Below are 20329 nucleotides of genomic sequence, written 5' to 3'. Positions count from 1 at the left end.
TTCTGACCATGTGCAGAGTTGCACCCTTTCAGTGCTGCATAACTATCTCAGACTTAGTCACTGTGCTACAGTAGCACTTTTTCCCCAGGCTAAGGATATAGTCATTTAAGCCCCCAAATCTCCCTCAATGTTCTATTTATTTTAATTATTTAGAGCATTTTTACCTCACTCTTCAGCCAAATAGGCTCCCAATTTAAATGATACAGATCCTGCCTGAAAGCTTACAATCTAAAATACACAACACAAAAGGAAAGAGGGATGAGGAGGAAAGAGGGATGGAGCAAATTAACCCCTGAAAACTGAAGAAAGGGAGCAGGTTCTTTGCGTCCCTTGAGCTTCATGCTCTGCCAAATTCATGTCTCATCTGGTCTTTCTCAACAGTGCACTACCAAAAGATAATCCACCGGGATATTAAGCCTTCCAATCTTTTAGTTGGGGAAGATGGTCACATCAAAATAGCCGATTTTGGCGTGAGCAACGAATTCAAAGGGGCAGACGCCCTGTTAACCAACACCGTGGGGACCCCAGCGTTCATGGCACCCGAGACCCTCTCAGAGACCAGAAAAATATTTTCTGGAAAGGTATGTTGAGAGAAGAGTGTGTATTTCTATGCTTATTTACACAACCATGTTCTGTACTCTCTGGAAGGAACCAACCAAAAATTAGGTTGCCTGAAATGACTCAAAGTCCAATGTACTTTATAGCCATCACATGGCCTAGCAGTTAGAGCAAGGATGGGGAAGCCATGACCTTCTGGATGATGTTGGATTTCAACTCCCATCAGCCCCAACCTCAAGGATGGTGGAAGTTGTATCTCAGCAACCTCTGGAAGGCAACAGGTTCCCAACTCCTGGGTTAGAGTGTCAAACTAGGACGGGGGGAACCCATGTTGAAACCTCCATGGTCTTGTCCATTCACCTCCCTTGCAAGATTGCTGTATGAATAAAATTGGAGGGGGGTGAGTGGAAAAAGCAAGTGTCGTACTCCTGGAGGAATCATAGATTCGGCATCAGTATTGGAGGTCCTCTAACAAATAGATTAAAATACCCACCCCACTGTGGATATTCTGGTTCCAACACTACTAATCTGGAGAGTCTGGAGGGTCAGATAGCGATGCCCAGAGAATCACATTTCTGCTGCCTCCCTGCCACTGCGGCAGTTCATCTTAAAAGCTTACCATGTTATTTTAAAATAGAAAAGCAATACAGATGTAGAGTTTTTGGAGGGCTCATGTGTTTAATCTCTGCCTTTCTCTCTCTCCCTGTCCCTTCTTCCTAAGGCTTTAGATGTTTGGGCTATGGGGATCACTCTCTACTGCTTCGTCTTTGGGCAGGTAAATGAGCTGCTTCTTTACCTACATTTTGGATTTTAAACATTTTGTTGTTGTGGTTGCTTGTTTGAAACGGGGCCAGAAGTAGTGTTTGGTTGCAGGATGCATGCCCCGCCCCCTTTCAGGGGGTCATAAAGCTGAGTAAGATCTGGATGTTATTAGGGCAGCATAATTAAGAAGCCCACACATGTTACTAGTCTGCAGAAAGTTTGACCAACCTGCTGAGAAGCTACTGGCCTGCATACGCAAGGTGACCGCAGTGGAGGGAAGGCTTCACTTCTGCAGCAAGCAGGGAGACGCAGAATACTGACTTCTTAGCGGAATAACTTTAAAAGGGGTGTGTGTGTGTTGTAGCAGGTGGGTTGGAGGAGGAGAGTCAAAGCTGAGGGATAGGTTTTCTGTTCTCCATAGCCAGCAGAAAAAGCAAGCAGATTTGTGGAAGAGAAATGGAGCAATCTGTCCTTCTCCACCAGCCCCCTTACTTGCCTCCATGGAATTCCCAGTCGCCTATGGCTACCAGACAAGTTGTTAAATACACAACTGTATTAGGGACCAAACCTAGATGCAAATCTGTGATCTCCCATGTGGTTTGTTACCTGCATGATTCTCTCTGCAAGACAAAAGGGCAGGGTTTGAAGGGTTTTTTTGTGGGAGTGTTAATTTGTGGAAATGGTAGAGGACAACAGCTGCACGCATGTGCATAGACACGCATACACACACTCTGCCACTTGCCTGATCAAATCCTCCGCCAGGTACATGAGAGTGAAGGAAAGTTGGGGGAAAGTGATATAATAGCATTATAATGCAGATGGGACCTTAACCTCAGAGCAGGGCAATCTCACTGACGTGCAAAAGTGTTAGTAGGATATTATCTCGGTCAGGACCTCAAGCACATCAACAAGGCCATGCTGGGCTGTCGGGCTTCCCCAGCAGGTGCCAAGATGACACTCAAACATTCGCTAGTGGTCACTAGTTCATAAAGACACATCAAAATGGTGTTCCTCTCGCTCTCTTGGAGATTTTGATTCTCTGTAAAGTGGCTAAATATAAACTGGGCAGTCATCTGGGTTCTGTCACACTCTTAATCAGGAGCTGCAAATCCCTATGGTGTGTGTTCTATCTGTTGGCTGCCCTAAATTTAATAATACATAATAAAACAGAATCCAGAATAAAACAGGTACACAAGAGTGAAGCAACGGTAGGGGGAAAGGCAAACGTTTGATGAAAGCTTTGTACCACCAGTGTACCTGTCATGGCTGCACCCCAAAGAATTCTGGGAACTGTAGGCAGGATCAGAATGCAGAAGACTCCCCATCTGACATCCCTAGTCCTGCCCCCACACTCACCTTTCCATGCTAAATTGATTTTATGTCTGTAATGAGAGATGCTCATTAGGGGGAAAGGGGGAGGAGAATGAGAATATTTTTTGTTGTGAACTGCCCTGAAATCTACAGATAAAGGGCAGTATACAAATCAAATCAAATAAATTGATAACATTCTTAGGAGGCAGGGAGACCAAGTTAGCCATTGCTTTATAATCTCTCATTGTGTTTTTTTGTTCTTCCAAGTGCCCTTTTATGGATGAGAGGATTTTGAGTTTGCACAGCAAAATCAAGAGCCAGATGCTGGAATTTCCTGACCAGTGAGTATGCAGAATCACTATGTTTATGACTACCCTAGCCAGGGTTCTGGATTCTCCCACCTCTCCTTCTGGACCTGCAGCAGAAGGGCAGGAGTCTCCTGGAAGCCACCTGGAACCTTGGAGGTGCTTTGCTGCTTGCCAAGCCATTCCAAGACTTGGTGCGATAGGAACGAGTCTCTGTGTGCCCCCCTCGCCCAGCACATATATAGGGTGAAAGACAACAACTTGCCCCCTCAGTACCTCACAGTTCCTCCATTGGGCGGCGGGTGGTGGTGGGACATATTCAACAGCAGTAAATTTGGGCTGGTTTCCAGGACTGGCTCTCAGGTGCCTCCAACCGTGGAGACAGAGCACGGCTGATGGGCTTTAATCGCTTTCTCCTCCATGAATTTGTCTAATTGTTTTAAAGCCATCCAAGTTAGCGGGTGGTGCTGCCACCAGTGCAAGCAAGTTCTGGGTGCTGGAGAAGGCCTGCTGAAGAGTTATGACTGAGTTGGAGCTTTATTTTATTGCCTGATTGTTTGAATTTATATACCACCCTGTACCTAGAGGTATACTGATAAAGCAGGAGAGAAGGGCGAAGTCCTGGGAGAAAAAGTTGGGAGCAAGAATTGGGATGGTGCCTGGGAACCTCACAACTCAGGTGCCGCTTCCCTGGTTGCATGTGGCTCCCTTGTTATGGTTGCCAATTGAGGCAAACAGGCCACAAGGACATTTTTGGGAACACAGGAACACAGCCCCTGTTTTTATTCTCTCCCCCCCCATATCCAGTAAATGAGGTTCTCGTTTGTATTTAGGTGGGCGTAGCGCAGTGAAAGAGCATCAGCTTTGCATGCAGAAGCTCCTAAATTCAATCTCTGGTACCTCCAGGTAGTTCTAGGAATGTCCCTTGTAGACAATTCTGAACTAGATGGGACCAATGGTCTGACTCCTGTACAGCAGGAATGACCAGCTTATTTTCAAACCTGCCTTTCCATCCTGAAGGGCTAGAGACTTACTGTTCATTTGTTTGTTTCAAAAAGAAATGGTGAGAGCAGGCCCAGTGCTTGTGAAGCAAACTAACTGCTCAACTTGTCTTGATATTTCCTCCCCACCCAGGCCAGACATTTCTGATGAACTGAAAGATCTGATCACGCAGATGCTGGACAAGAATCCCGAATCCAGGATCACAGTCCCAGAAATAAAGGTATCCCACAGTCAGTTCACAACATCCGAAGAAGTGTGATGCCCGTAACCTTATATGTCTCAGATCCTTTTCTTTGGCCTCTCTTTTTTGTTGTTGCTGTTCTGACATGCTTATCTGTGCTACTATTCCTGGTTGTGGATAATAATCCATTTTACAGTGTCTACCCTTCCTTATAGTCCAAAGGTCTCTTAAGGTGGGCTTACAAATGGATTTTAAAATTCCCATCATGCCTGGACAGTGCACCATTTTAAAGGGGACGCATTTTCCCACCAGAGCTTGTTGACAGGCTTAAGGTCAAGATGTGGGAGTTTTGCAGGAAGGGAAGACAATTTGCATTGGAATTCCCCTGCAGGGCAGTGGGGCCTTGATTCTGATTCTTTTTCCCCACCCCACTTCCCCAAGCTGCTCCAAGTCAGATAATCAACATGGGCAAAATGGGTTAGATCCTTCAAGCTGCAGTCTAAATCTAACCCACTCTCCCCTGCAAGAAAATAAAAGAAAACCTTGACTACTTTTTGTAAAATAAAAATATATACGAGTTTTAGTTGCAGAACTTCCAGGTCACATACATCCACACCATATGTTTATGGATTTCCCCAAAGAAACCTGGGAATTGTAGTTTATTATGGGGACTGTGGATTTAAATATACACAAATGTACCTCCCGTTGCTCGGTCCCTGCTCCTGCCAACCTAGCAGTTCGAAAGCACGTCAAAGTGCAAGTAGATAAAGAGGTACTGCTTTGGCGGGAAGGTAAACGGCGTTTCCGTGCGCTGCTCTGGTTCGCCAGAAGCAGCTTAGTCATGCTGGCCACATGACCCGGAAGCTGTACGCCGGCTCCCTCGGCCAATAAAGTGAGATGAGCGCCGCAACCCCAGAGTCAGCCACGACTGGACCGAATGGTCAGGGGCCCCTTTACCTTTACCTATACTGAGTTGCTTTCAGAGTATTAAGCTTATGATTTCAAAAACTCTCTCTCTTTTTTAAAACAGCTTTTTCATAATAAAATAAAATAAAATAATCTAAATAAAAACAAAAACAGAGAAAGAAACAGAAAAGAAAACACCGACTCCTCTCTTAAAAGTTGCTCCCTAATCCTTGTCTCACACAGAAAGTAATGGACCCTCCCAGCTCTCACAATGGGGGAATTTTCCCCTCCCTATCAAGTTTTAAAATTACAACTTGGCTGGTATTTCTCATCTCACTTTTTCCTTTGGGTTGTTCTTGTTCCAGTAAACAATATAAAGCTGCTGCATCTAAGAGAGGAAATCTTGACCTGTATTTTCTCTCTCCTGGTCATCTACAGTCAGTTAATTTATTCATTCTCATTATCTGCCAGGCTTCCCATAATCATCCATCTTTGTTGGGACATGAGTTGCATTTCCAGTACTTTGCCTTTAGGACTCTGGCAGTGAGCAATAAATTTCCAACTAGGTCTTCATGTCTCCTATTCACATTAATTTTTAAATATCCCAAAAGATAACAAGTTTAGTTTTAGTGGTTTTATGGTATCCAATTATTTCTCTAATGCTTTTTGGAATAAGCTGCCAGTACTTTTATGATCTTATACAGCTCTCTGCCAAGGATTTCCAAGCACCTGGAGGAAGTTGTGGAAGGAGGAGGCAATTCTTGAGCTATCTCAGGGCCTCGCCATACATCCTTTTTATTGTGCATTCATGATGATTTGTGCGCATGATGCTCTCAGGCATAATTGGGCACCTGCATATGTTTTGGGGCAGCTATGCTGGTTGGTTTCCACTGGTGCTTGTCCTGTAATTCCTGCTGAAATCCTGTTACTTTTCATACCACAAATGGTATGTTCCACTTTTGTTGTGCGGTGGTGCAAGAGCTGTCCCTCCAGGTTGCAGTAATGTGGAACCACTGGGGAAGCATTGCAGAACAACTAAGAAAGCAGGAGGATGTGTGGATGGACCTGTATAAATCCAACACTAATTCACTCTTACTACAGTGGTACCTCGCAAGACGAATGCCTTGCAAGACAAAAAACTCTCTAGACGAAAGGTTTTTCCGTTTGCGAGTTGCCTCGCAAGACGAATTTCCCTATGGGCTTGCTTCGCAAGACGAAAACGTCTCGCGACTTTGTTTCCTTTGTCTAAATAATAATTCGCAAGACGAAAAATTCGCTAGACGACAAAACTTGCAGAACGAATTAATTTCGTCTTGCGGGGCACCACTGTATGTGAATGGCATGTTGCAGAACCTGCAGAAATGACAGGCACTGCTAGCCTGCTTGGGTCAGAACCAACACTTTGCCTTGTGCCTGGAAAATTGCCAGCATTAACTCTGGAAACCAATGCTATAAGAATATGGGCCTGATCCTGTGTGGCTCTTATGATCTAGCCCAGTATCTTGTTTCCCACACTGGCCAAGCAGATGCCCCTGGGAAGCCCACAAACAAGACCTGAGGATAGCAGCCCCCTCCTCTGAGCCTGCAAGCTGGAAAGACCCACTGTGGGTGGTAACGATGGCTAGCCGAAACCTCCATGAATTCGTCTAGCCCAGTTGGGATCCACTTACAGGGTCACAACCCGATCTAAGGTGGGTTGCAAAAGCAGCATTACCACCATACAAATATATGGTTGAAAATAATGAAGGCAGGGGTCACAAAATGCATGTTTGGGTTAAAGGTGGGTTCTGGGCCTGAAAAGGTTGAATTCATGGCTGTCACCACATCTTGTGGTAGCAAATGTCATAGTTTTTAATGCTTTGTGTGGTATCGTCTGTCTGTCTGTCTGTCTGTCTGTCTGTCTGTCCATCCATCCATCTTCTTGCATTTATTTAATGTTCCTTCCTTCTGTCATGGTACCCACGGTGGTGTTCACCTGGTACTCATCCAGGTCTGATTAGCCCCAGACCTGTTTGCCTTCAGCATGATGGTGGCCTTGCGAGCCTTGTTGTGAGTGTGTCAAGAAGTTCTTACTTTTGACAGTCCTGAATTTCCTGTCCTTCGCCTTCCCTGGCTCACCCCTGATTCTAGTATTCTTGGGCTGAATTCTGTAATGCTTACTCTTACTCTCTTTACCCCCTCTCCTTTTTTTTATAAGATATTTATTAGTGTTTTACAAAAAACAGAAGTTTACAGAGTAAAAGGAATAAAAACAGAGATTTACAGAGTAAAAAGAAAACATAAAAGAGGAAGAAAAATAAAAAGAAAATTACAAGAATTACTAAAAAATACATAGAAAAAAAGAAAAGACAAAATACAAAAAACAGATAACTAAAAAAATTTGAAAAACAAATCCATTTTTCGATATCTTTAAGCTCATTTGCTTGTTTCCTTGACCTCCTCACACCTCCCCTTTTTTTTATTTCCATTTACATAATCAATTCAGCAAATCCATACCCTCTTTCATTTATCTTAACTCTATATCTTAACATATTATAGCTATATGTTTTCATCCATTATCAATCCATTTTTGCATATTCTTATTAACCTTGTTGCCAATACCACTTATTTTCAATCCAACATCATTTTAACATTCATTAATTTTACAATATTTCTGCAAATATTCTTTAAATTTCTTCCAATCTTCTTCCACCAACTCTTCTCCCTGGTCTCTTTACCCCCTCTCAACCAGAAAGCCCCGTTCTAACCAGCCCCTGAATGGTTTTGGGTTTCCCTTTTCTACACCTTCTCCTTTTGACACCCAAAATGTACACTGTGTTCCAAGTGTGTCCACACCACTGATTGGTATGAGGGCATTATATGTGTTCCCCAGAGCCTGTTCCAGTTGACAACCCTGCCGCTATGCTATGGACCCGTTCCAGTTGCCAAATGCGCTTCAGAGGCCCTGACAGCCTATTTCAAGAAATTCAATCTAGAAGCTACCATGGTGTGTATCAAACTGCAGTCCTAGCTGTGAATTGATTTGTGGTAGCTGGATTTCCGAGGGATTCCCCACCCCCAGCCCCACGACAAGTGCAAAGGATGCTTCCTCCATTTTGTAAACCAGCTTCGTAATCTTATTTTAAAATAAAGTTTCATAGTGCCGACTTCTCTGTCCTTCCAGGTCCAGGGGAAGTGTGTTTCTCTTAAATTGTTCCCTCTTCCCCCCAAAATGAAACAATTATCGGCTTCTGCCCAACTTTTTATATTATTACAAGAAGAGTCTCTGGGTCACCAAATCGTAGGGCTTCCCCGCTCTCCAGCTGTGAAATCAAGGCAACGTGTGGTGTTTCTCCCCCTTCTCTCAAACAAGGTGCACCCCTGGGTCACCAAGAACGGGGTGGAACCATTGCCGACAGAGGACGAGAACTGCACGCTCATAGAAGTGACCGAAGAAGAGGTTGAGAATTCGGTCAAGCACATCCCAAGCTTGGCCACTGTGGTGAGTGAGACCCAAGTGCTGCTTGTGTGTTGGATATGCCTGATTCAAAAGGGCACGTCTAACCAACCTATTTTTAAAATCTGCTCCAAGTGCCAGCGAGCCTTATTGGCTGAATTTGCAGGTCACAGTGCGCCAGGTGTGGAGACCTTTTGGCCCTCCTGTCTTGCCAAACTACAACTTCCACCAGCCCAAGCAAGCATGGCCAGGGGCTAAGGATGATGGGAGTTGAAGTTCAGCAAAATGGGGAGGGCCACAAGGTTCTTCATATCCTGCCGTAAGTTATAACCCAAGGATGGCTAACCTTTTGAGGGCTGAGGGTCACATTGACCCTTCTTTCTCACGCTTCCCAAAGCAGAAGCTTCTTTTCCCCTTTATTCCCCCCCCCGACCCCCACTCCCAAATATGCTGTCGCTGTGGGAAGGGGGTGAGCACAGCTGCAGGGAGTGAGGAACAGAGAGAATTTCTTTGGGGACTTTCCCTCCTTTGTTTTCCTCCCTGCTGGTGGTGGCAGGAAGGCTTGTGCAGACCCCCTCCCCAATGCTGATCCTTTCAACCTCTGACCCATATGCACTAGGTGGGAGAAGCAATTTGCACTGAATGGAAGCCCCGTCCCCCTCCTTGAGCAAGGAAGTTGGGGACACACCTTGTTCCAGCAAAGGAGAAATAGGGAGCCCCCTTTAAGCTCCCACCTGGTTTTTACCAAGCCCCCACCCGACTTCATGTGGAGTATCTGGCATAGGTCGAGTGGGGGTGGCTTCCCCAAAAGGCCTGGTGGGTCAAGTTTGGCCTGTAGGCCAAAGGGTCTCCTCGACTGATGCAGAATGAGGAGGAATACTGGACAGTATCACTTCAGATTGTGGGGAGGGGGATCCATGTTTCTGAGTCCTCCTCCTCCTGCATGTAGCTTGCTAGTACAGTGGTAACTCATATTGCGAATGGGATCCGTTCCGGAGGCCTGTTCACAACATGAAAAGCCCGCAAACTAAAGCACCGTATCTGCGCAGGTGCGCAGCATGATTGGCGCTTGTGCGAAGTGCGATTTAGCGCTACTGTGCATGCACGGGCAGCGAAACCCGGAAGTAACCCTTTCCGGTCCTTCCGGTTGGCCGTGGGACGCAACCTGAAAAAGCATAACATGAAGCAAACATAACGTAAGGTATGACTGTATAACACTGGAAAAGCTATCTGTAGCCTTTGCCTGGAATGAGCTAGTTTTAAAAAGCCTCTCTCCTTGCATTAAGCTAACACATCAGAAAGAAATTTCATGTAGGCCTTTCCCTGAGGTGCTAGCTAACTGGATGCAGTCAACCCCTGGCCCCCCTCAGATGTCTTGGGATTGTAGTCCAAACTGTCTGGGGGCTGCCACGTTGATGAAGGCAGCACCATATAAATACAGAAATACCGGTAATAGTAAAACAATCATGGAGGTCTTTAAGCAGAGGCTTGACAACCATATGTCAGGAGTGCTCTGATGGTGTTTCCTGCTTGGCAGGGGGTTGGACTTGATGGCCCTTGTGGTCTCTTCCAACTCTATGATTCTATGATTCTATGATTCTATAATCTTCTCTTTCAGATCCTGGTAAAATCAATGATCAGGAAAAGATCTTTTGGGAACCCGTTTGAGGGGAGTAGAAGAGAAGAGCGATCCCTTTCTGCACCAGGGAATCTGTTGACGTAAGTCTCTGACGCAGGAGCCTTGAGCTGTGGAGAAGGGCAAGAGTTTTCCAAATGTGCTGTGGATAATTTTCATGGGGAATTTCCCTGGAAGTTAGGGGTGCTCAACAATACCTAACATACAGGCCCAGCCCTGCCATTAAACAAACTTGAGGTGTGTGTGTGTGTGTGTGTGTGTGTGTGTGTGTGAGCAGAAGACAGCAGTTTCATATATATTTAATGGAATATTAATTGTGTTTCACTGTAGGGAGTGTGGAAGAGTAACCTTGCTTCCCTTGGAAACTTTGCACTTTGACTTTTGGATGATGCCTTTTGCTGCTCCACCTCAGGCGGCAAACTATTTTGAGCCAGCCTTGTCAATAAAAGATGGCGTTGACTGTCTTCCCCTTCAGTGTGCAGCCATAACATGGGAGATTATGATCTGAGGTGCTCACCTCATGTAGAAACATGGCTGAGTCTCGTGACATGCCTGTCCAGGAGCCTGTGTGAACTACAGCTGTTCACCAGAACATATTTTTTATTAATATATTTATTTTTGTATATGCCACCCATTGTAGAAAAGTGTGTCTGAATTGAAAAGTTTTTACTTGGTGTCTGAAAGCATGGGCAGGGGGCTATCCAAATTTTTTAAGGCAAGGTTTTCCATAAGTGTGGTGCCCATGCATAGAAGGCCCTGTCCTCATGTCCACCAGCTACATCTCAGATTCAGGTAAAGAAACATAGCAAGAGCCTCTGTGAAGGAAAAGGCGAGAGGGCAAGTGCTTATTGAGCTTTAAATGGACCACTGGGAGACTTTGGTGTTTAGCACACTGGTGGCTTGAACCCACCACTGGAAGGTGGGTCTCTCCTGCAGCAGCACCAGCTTTGGGAAAGGCAGGTGCAGGGTTGTTGTTGTTGTTGTTGTTGTTGTTTTAAGAGGTGGAGAAAAGCAATGTAAAAGAAGATGGGCTTGCTTTATTTTTAAGAACTTCTGTAGAAAAGGGAATTGTGGGGGCTGGCTGCTGGTCACAGAGTGATGGTGGAGGCAGCACTTTCCAAAAAGTGCAGGGGCTGAGCTGTCTACTTTTGTAGCTTTCTATTCACAGACACAGGGGATGCGGGTGGCGCTGTGGGTTAAACCACAGAGCCTAGGACTTGCCGATCAGAAGGTCAGCGGTTCGAATCCCCGCGACGGGGTGAGCTCCCGTTGCTCGGTCCCTGCTCCTGCCAACCTAGCAGTTCGAAAGCACGTCAAAGTGCAAGTAGATAAATAGGTACCGCTCTGGCGGGAAGGTAAATGGCGTTTCCGTGCGCTGCTCTGGTTCGCCAGAAGCGGCTTAGTCATGCTGGCCACATGACCCGGAAGTTGTACGCCGGCTCCCTCGGCCAATGAAGCGAGATGAGTGCCGCAACCCCAGAGTCGGCCACGACTGGACCTAATGGTCAGGGGTCCCTTTACCTTTACCTATTCACAGATGCGGGTGGCGCTGTGGTCTAAACCACTGAGCCTATGGCTTGCCGATTGGAAGGTCGGCGGTTCGAATCCCCGCCACAGGGTGAGCTCCCGTTGCTCGGTCCCAGCTCCTGCCAACCTAGCAGTTCGAAAGCACGCCAAAAAGTGCAAGTATCTTAATAGGTACCGCTATGGCGGGAAGGTAAATGGCGTTTCCGTTCACTGCTCTGGTTTCGGTGTTTCATTGTGCCAGAAGCGGCTTAGTCATGCTGGCCACATGACCTGGAAAAACTGTCTGCAGAGCAGACAAACGCGTTCGCAACTGGACTTAACTGTCAGGGGTCCTTTACCTTCACTCTGAAGCCGAAGTGGCCAACCTCCAGCCCACAGGCCATATACATCTCCCCCAAGTGTTTTCCCTTCCCCATAAGTCCTCCCCCAAATTTGACTTTCTTTCTTTATTTGTTTGTTTGCTTAGGATTTTAAAAAATAATAATTTATTTTTTAAAATAATTTATTTTTAAATTTATTTAATTTATTGCTACTATGATGCCAAAAGATGGTTGTGCCTCACAAGCACCTGCCCCCAATTTCCCTTCTCTCTTAGGGAAATGAATAATAAATGATAAAAACGATTTAAAATAGTGCAGAATAGCTGATGGGGAAAACCTTTTGTGAGGGCTGCCTTGAGTTCTGCCGCTCTGTCCATGCCTACACCCAAAGTATCCAGATTCTGTGGTCAGAGGAAGCTCAAGGGATTTGGAATAAATTAAGGGTTGCATAGTTTTCAAAGGGGTAGCTAAGAAGAAGGTAATGAGAGTTCATAGAAACATCTCTAAGTTTTTATTTTGCACCTTGTGGACTAGAAACTCTTGCAAGATCAGGAATCAGACTTCCCATACCCAAACCCATATAAATAAGAGACCAATAAGACTTGGGTTATGGATCAAAACAGGCCACAACTTTATTGAATACAGATGAAAGAGGTTTGGCTTGGGCATGGGGAAATCTAAATACTTCTGGCCCACCCGCTGGAAGTGACGCATGGTCAATCTAGGTGGGGGTTCCTACATTCAAGAGGGTGGCCCCCCCCCAGGGCCTCCCAGGGCATGCGGACATGGCCACTCCCCCCCCCCCGGATCCCTTTAAAGGGATACCCCAGTTTGGAGGGGCAGGCAGAGACTACAACCTCCCCTCCATCCAAAACAAAGGATTGCCCCAATGTCCAAACAGTTGTCATGATTGCTATGAGGTAGGCAAAACCACTGGGTCACTGCCAATTAGCCCAGTGGGCAAATTCCCACCCAGCCCCTTGAAGGATGGCGACCAGCGTAGCCACAGCAAAGTCATTGACTATCAGTTTAAACTGAGGGTGGGTGGGATAGGGAACAAACAGTCTGAGCCCCAGGTCTAGGATGCTTAAATGGGCAAGGGGTGGATCCAAGGGAAGCCCACCGTTGGCTCCAACAGCGGCACCCCCCAGCGCAGCCCAAGTCCCAGCCTGCGGCCCCAATTGCCAAAGCAGCGTGCAGGCTAGGATTCGGTTCCTGATAGGCGGAGGGGGTTCAGGAAGGGCACAGCATTTTGAATTCCCACGTTGGCGTCCCAGTGAAGCCTCCTCTGTCCCGCAATGCCAGGGCACCAAAAGGGGTGAGCGGACTTGTTGTCTTTGGCAAAAGCTGAGATTTTGGGCCACAGCAGCAGGTCTTGGAGACATGCAGATTACGCAATGTTGTGCTTCTACTTCCGTTGCTCCATTTTATGGTTTGGTTTCTTTGAACTGTGTCTGGAAAGATCTGTACTTCTACGCAGCCAGTGCTGAGTCTGACAGTGGAGGACATTGCTGGATTTTTTGTGTGTGTGTGTGTTTGTGTGTATCTGAAGAAGTGTGCATGCACACGAAAGCTCATACCAATAACAAACTTAGTTGGTCTCTAAGGTGCTACTGGAAGGATTTTTTTTTAATTTTGTACGTATGGTTGTGTGTTCTCATATCCACTTCCTGTCCTTCTCCTTGACCCGCTGTCCCACGCCCCACCCCACAACTCCAGAAAAAACAAATCGGGAACTGTGAAATATTTCATCAGTCAAAGGTAAAGATCACAATTGTCTTGCTAGCTCCTTCTACCTGTTTGTCCGTTATGCAATGAACTGGAATCAAAGTCTCTGAGCTGCTGCATGTTGTCGTCAGTGGAAGGGAGAGCATGAAGCCGACTTCTTCTGACGCATGGAATGCTCTTGTTTTGGGGTTCCCTTTCTGAAATGTGTAGCATGATCGTGATTCGACAAAGACCCTTCCCCAACTAAGCAGTAGCACACAGCAGGATGCCGAGGTGGTGGGCTGTCAGCAGGGGTGTTTCAAAGCATTATTATTAATTTAGTCTGCTTCCAGGGCAGCTGGATGCCTTGCAAAGCACAGTGAACGTCTATCGCCTTCCATCTCAATTTGCCCAGAGGCCCTCCATCCATTTATTGTGGGTCTCTGCTCTGAGCGCTTTATGTACCTAGCAATGCCCCTGGTTGTCGGGAAATATATATATATGCATGTGGCTGCCAGCAGAAACTTGACCGGTGCCAGCTCTTGGATTTCTTTGGTGCATTTTCAAAATACGGGCTGCAAAGGATTTCAATGTGTGTGCAGAGTGCATTCTCCTCTGTGGTGAGACACCCAGCCCAGAGAGGGTGCGTGTTCTCTTTAACTCTCAGTGTTCATACAGAGTGCTTTCTTTTCTACTCATGACTTGTCCAGACACTTTAAGGATGCAATTTGATCTATGCTGCTCGTAGTTATATGGCCATTGTAAGTATAATAAAATACACGAAAGCATAAGTGTGTACCATATATAAAAAATAACCGTAGAATTTATTGGGGTTGCTTTTAATTTTAGCTTGTTCATATTAACAAGGCACTGCAAACTATGGGCAATTTGGTGCAAAATTCTCACTCAGGTTTTCTTTGCTGCAGTTGCAAACAGTGTCACTTCATAGGTTCTATATTCCTGTTCATCCGATAAGAGAAAAATCGCTACAGGCGGGATTCAACTAATGAGCCCCACTAGGGGAGGCGTGTACATATGCAAGGATTTCTGCTAATGCAAGAAGACTCCCCCCTCCTGCATGCAGCCCCATGCCTCTCAAACTCGGCTCAGGGGGGGACGGGAGGACCCCCACAATAGTGTGCAGGTACAGGAGAAGAGGGACTCTTCAATCTGGCAAGCTGAAATGCTTGTGCTGAGGAACATTGGTCATAGCCTTCATGGAATCCCTCCCATTTTCTTGAACTGGCCGTCTGCTACATTCTTGAAGGCTATAGCACTGCCTACCCAGGCCTGCTGCCCTGTAGAGGCTTCTCCCTCATCCCTGACCATTGCCCACACTGGAAGTTGGAGGGCAACAGGTTGTTGAAGGCAGATTATTTATTCTTACTTTTTCGTTTCACCAATTTTTATCTTGCTTAACACTGTAGTTCTCTAACCATGAAACCAGAAAAAGCTTACTTTAAATGCCTGCTGAGCTTTACCAAAAAAAGACACTCTTCAGTAAGTGCCAGACACTCAACATCGAGGGGGCCTGTCTGATCTCAGCTGAGGGGAAATTCCACAGCAGGGAGCCCACTGAAGGCACAGCTGTTGGTGGATGCAAGCCAAACATCTGGACCACGGGGACCACACCCAGTGACTTCCCTTGAACACCTCAGTGATCAGGCAGGGATCAAACGTTCCTTGGAGTTGGCAACACCCAGTTGGCAAGGGCCTTGTGAGTTAATTCAACAGCCTTGAACTTGGCCCAGTAGTGAGTTCCTAAATACTGGGGTTGTTTGATGCTGGTGGTCCAGCTCTGCCCACAGCTTCCAGACTGGGCCAATTGCAACAATCGAGCCTTGAGGTTACTAATGCATGACTCACCAGGGACAGGCTATCCCCATTCAAGAGTGACTGTAGTTGGCGTACCAGCCATAACTGGTAGGAAGCACTCTTAGCCACTGAAGCTACATGAGCCTCAAGCACCAAAGATGGATGCAGGAGCACCCCACCACCACAAACCACACACCTGTCCTAGCAGAGGCACCTGTGCAATCACTGCCCACCTGAACCTCCATTAGCATATATCAAAGTTTTCCTGGAGCCATAGAAATGGCGTCAGGTGCAATCGGAAGATGTGTAGCCTATTTTCTCTCTCTCTCTTCCTTCTCATTTGACCTTGGAGAAAAAAATGTTGTATAGTTTTTAACACGTTTGTTCTTCATTTTTTTAAAGCAGAAAGCAAAACAGCGAAGACAACCTTAAGAGCATCAGTGACCTGCCAAACGTGGGCGAGAATGAACTGCTTTCCTGAAAGCTGCCATTCTGGTTGGAGTGCACCCTCTGGTCCCATCCCGACTCCCCACCCCCCGACTCCGTTACAAAGCATGTGTCCATGGAGGGAGAAGCCTGTGGAGCCCAGGGCGATCCAGCCAGCATTCTGTGAGGCTGGTAACCATATAGATGCTGAATGTAGAACTTTTTGAGGCAGCATGCTGTATAAAGCAGAATCCGTCCAGCCGCCGTAAATAAGGACCATCACAGGATCATGTCTGATATCAAAATACGAGGACCTCAAACCGGCCTGCTCCTGGGCTTCATCTGAATGGAGCGTTGTCAGAGCTCGTCATACTGATTTTGCGAAAATCAGCCAAACTATCAACCTCATTTAGGGTGGGGAGAAACTCCCAGGTCAAATATTTCATGAAGAAAATGGTCGGTATTTTAAAAGCGTGTTGAAAGTGGGCAGCTAAGTGTGATGCTTTTGATCAAGCGGAGATTGTGTTTGCATCCTTCCAGTAACATACATCTTTCTCTTTTTTGCTTTGGTGTTTACTATACATACATTTTTTGTATTGATATTTTTTACTGCATGGAAACCAAACAGAAATGCCACATCGGGGTTTTCGGTGATGCTTGGGCTTTTGTGATTAGAGATTATTCACAGCTGCATTTGAGAGTGGTTTGCCTTGATTTCATTTGACCATCCTCAAGACCATAGCAGTGGTGTGGTTTGTGGGGTTTTGAGTGCTCCAGACATACAAGGCAGACAGAGCCCTTTCTTTTTGAGGGGCTGTGTGTGCCAGAAGAACCCATAGAGTGCTCGACTTCAGTACAGTCATGCTCAAGCACAAATTTGAAAACATGCACTGCTGAGTGAAAACGATATTGTATCTAGCTGATGAAGTGATAACAAGAATTTCCTGCTAGCAGTTTTACTTGATCTCTGTTATCTATATGGGCATGTACAAAAAATAATAATCAGCATTTTTAAAATAATAATTATAATCCAACACTTCCTGTTATGTAACATGGTTTAATACATTTTAACAGAATAACAGATAGCTTCTGCAGTTTTTGAATACAATCCAATGAATTTTACTGAAATATATAGATTTTGCTGCTAACGAATATTTCAATTAGCTTGTAAGCAGAAGTAGCTGTTTTGTGCTTTTTTTGTACCTGAAAAATGTGTCATTGTCCCCATCTTTAGAACGGGACCAGCACCTGCATCCCTGTGCTCCGATAGCCACTAGCTGAGGAAACAAAAGGACCAGGGAATGAAAGGCTAAGCTCATGCATAATTTCCACCCAGCCTTTGCTGGAGTATACAAGTTGCTAGAATAGTTTTGCCATGTCAGTAAAATCTGTAATTTTAAAAGCAGCTGGCAGAATTGCATGTTTGGATGCTACCATGTTTTTCTTGGAGAGAAAACAACCAGCACCCAAAAATTCATCTACTCATCAGAATCTATACCCCTGACATGCTAGCTTTCTGTGGACTAAAGAGTTTCCAGTAGTGATGCTTTCAGAGATGCAGTCTTTCTTTCACTCCAAACCCTCACCTTGTAAAATTGACCCAATCCTGGGATGGTTGCTGAGCATGGAGCTTGCCTCCGAGAGCCTCCCTCAAACCCAAATGGGGCCTGCCTACATCTCCCAGTTGGAGGCAGAGCCACAAAATGCATAAACTGTTGCTGCAGCAACCATCAGGCCTCTCTCTCTGCTGTTTGTCTTGCAATCAGGTACCACTTCGTAGCCCCAGTTAATCTATTTGTTTTGGGTGGGCTTAAGTGGCTGATGGCTTTACTTTCACTGTTCCTTCTACTCTGCTCCCAGTGTAAAAGCTCTGTTTACATGGCAGCAGCATCTTAGGTCATCCTGCAGTCTGTGTGTCCACATTATTTGCTGTTCTACTTAAGCTTTCCATTGTACTTCTGCCCTCTGGCAGGCTGGTGCTGGTGCTGGAGTTGTAGTCCAAAACATCTGGAGGACACCAGCTTGTTGAAGAAGGAGGTACCTTAATGCTTAATTTCTCTTCATGACGAGCACTGGAGTCAAAACGTTGAAGGAGGAAGGGAATCTGCTGCCTGTTTGCGTAGAACTAAATGGCAGACCTCCTGGGTTATTGTGGTTTATCATGAGTACGGCGTGGGCTCCTTTATGCGTCCCATCCTCTCCAGTTTTGAAGCCCCCACCCACTCAACACAACCAGGAGAAATGTGTAATTAATTACCATTAAAAAAAAATAAAATCCTTCCAGTAGCACCTTAAAGACCAACTAAGTTAGTTCTTGGTATGAGCTTTCGTGTGCATGCACACTTCTCATACCAAGAACTAACTTAGTTGGTCTTTAAGGTGCTACTGGAAGGAATTTTTTTGTTTTGACTATGGCAGACCAACACGGCTACCTATCTGTAACTAATTACCATCAATTTATTAATCACCTTCTAAATAACTGTCCCGAGACGATTTACTCAAAAGTTAGTTAAAAACACAAAGAAGAGCAAATGCATTTAAAACAAGACTGAAAAACTAACGATGTAAACACTTGTGATAAAGACATATGAATCCATCTGGGCAAGCCTGCAAGCACAAAATGTCTTCCAGGGGCAGATAGCAGGGGGTTGTTTAGTAGTTGTGGGTTGTTGTTAGGGAGGAACCATGTAATTCCCTGGTTTGAAAATAACGGGAAGCCCAGAGAAAGAGCCATCAGGCAGCCTGTATTAGCATCCCACGTCTCCTCATTAAACTTTGAGATGCCAAAAAATGTGTCTCAGGGGTTGCCAAGTGTTTTATGGGCCAGCAAGACAGTCACAAAATGGTTGCTGTGTGGGTATGTGGTGTAACATAAAATGGCTGCCTTGTTTAACGAAACGGGAAAAGAGACAAGAGCACAAAATGGGCCAGACATGCCCACTGCTCAGAACAGCTGGGAAGGGAGGTGTTCAGTCCTGGCGCTGGATGAAATGGGGGCATGTTCCAAGTGGAGGAGGAGACAAGCCAGCACAAACAGGGACTGGGCAGGAAGAGCAAATCACCACCTGTGTGCTGAAGGGATCTTTACTGGGCTCTTTCTCATAGGTGCCATCGGCTGAACTGACAGCGCATTGGTGCCCACAGGCAGTGCTTGGGAGCTTGCACATGTGATTTAATTTATTCCATCGCCGCTCTCTGGCCTGCCTTTGTTCTAGACGAGCTGCGGTCTTGTGCAGCCCTTGAACTTGCTCAGGCATTCTCTGAGAGGGTTGGACTCAGCCCCTCGCACCATGCTTGCTGCGCTGAGATGCACAGTTGGCTTGGCAGCACCAACCACAGACCTCGGCTAAGGCCTGCTCACTGCTCAGGAATAGCCTCTTGGCCGTTTGCTCCCAAGGCAGGACTAGCTGCCTCCACAGAGGCACAGAATAGGGGAAGGTCCCTTTGCTATTGGCAGAATTCCCTTCCCGTGGAGACTATCCAAAGTCTGAGGTTGAGCGTCTTCCAGAAACATCTACAGCAGACATTTTAATGTGCTGGGCTTTTAATGGTAAAAATGGACGGTACAAACGAGTGGCATTAATCTTTGTGGGTCTGTGGGAACCTGTGGACCTCCAGATGTTGCTGAACTCCATCAGACCCAGCCAGTGTAGTCGGGGCACGTCCAACAGCACTCAGAGGCCACAGCTGTCTTAGCCTTATAAAAAAAAAAGGTGCTCCAGAGCTTGGAATGGGTTCAAGCTGTAAAGCAATTCATTTTGTTAAAAAAGCAGCAGCTTAGATTCTGGCGTTGAGAAGAAAAGTGTGTGAGCAATGCTAAATTATTGTCTTCAGGTGCAGTTCATGCTTTTTATGCCCATGTAACCAGGAATGCTAGGCTCTAAAAGCATATTTTATTACAGGGCTGCTGCATCTATGGCTACAGAACTGTAACTCCTGGCGGCATCGCCTTGTCCAAGCTCTATAATAATGCTGATTTTTATATTGTTGAATGACCAAGGCTTGTATTATTATTTTTGATTTTTGTTCCTGCCTATGTCCTTTCTACTACACTTCTACTTTTATCAAGCGTTTTAAACATTATGTATTTATCACTTAAATGACCTTTTAAAAAAACAAGACAGACCCAACAAGGAATTGGCAAGCACTTCCAGGGGACTTTCAGTATTCAAGCTGAAATAAAAATGTGGGGGAATGATAAATCCAGCCTCTAGGGGTTTCATTATGTTGGTTTTGCAAAAGAGAGGGAGAGAGAATACATTTACCTGTAGCTTAAGGACATCCCAGAAAGGTCCACAAGATGCCTTGGCTATCCCTCACCTGTCCTACATCAGGGTCACGATATAATGCAAGCACCTTCCCAGCCTGGTGCCCTCCAGATATTTGGACTCCCACCACTTCTAGCCAGCACAGGATTGTAAGGGCAGGATGTAAGTA

General features: G+C 45.8%; 1 protein-coding gene across 7 annotated transcripts in view; it reads left to right on the top strand.

Moving 5' to 3' along the window:
* Nucleotides 1-17069, top strand: part of CAMKK2 (calcium/calmodulin dependent protein kinase kinase 2) — a 45193-nt gene extending 28124 nt beyond the window's left edge. For 2 of the 7 annotated variants that reach the window (XM_077920071.1, XM_077920070.1), the window contains exons 10-18: nucleotides 382-581; nucleotides 1280-1333; nucleotides 2899-2972; nucleotides 4071-4158; nucleotides 7898-8011; nucleotides 8378-8506; nucleotides 10080-10180; nucleotides 13664-13705; nucleotides 15869-17069. In XM_077920071.1, coding sequence (XP_077776197.1) covers nucleotides 382-581; nucleotides 1280-1333; nucleotides 2899-2972; nucleotides 4071-4158; nucleotides 7898-8011; nucleotides 8378-8506; nucleotides 10080-10180; nucleotides 13664-13705; nucleotides 15869-15947 — 881 coding nt within the window. In that variant the 3' untranslated portion in view covers nucleotides 15948-17069. The remainder of the gene's footprint in view (nucleotides 1-381; nucleotides 582-1279; nucleotides 1334-2898; nucleotides 2973-4070; nucleotides 4159-7897; nucleotides 8012-8377; nucleotides 8507-10079; nucleotides 10181-13663; nucleotides 13706-15868) is intronic. The other 5 variants (XM_077920072.1, XM_077920075.1, XM_077920073.1 and 2 more) reach the window with 5 other exon arrangements.
* Nucleotides 17070-20329: the final 3260 nt, after the last annotated feature.

This window comes from Podarcis muralis, chromosome 16 (genome assembly GCF_964188315.1).
Source record: "Podarcis muralis chromosome 16, rPodMur119.hap1.1, whole genome shotgun sequence".
Classification (NCBI taxonomy): domain Eukaryota; kingdom Metazoa; phylum Chordata; class Lepidosauria; order Squamata; family Lacertidae; genus Podarcis; species Podarcis muralis.
The sequence above is the reverse complement of the archived record's forward strand: the minus strand, read 5'-3'. Positions and strand labels throughout refer to the sequence as shown.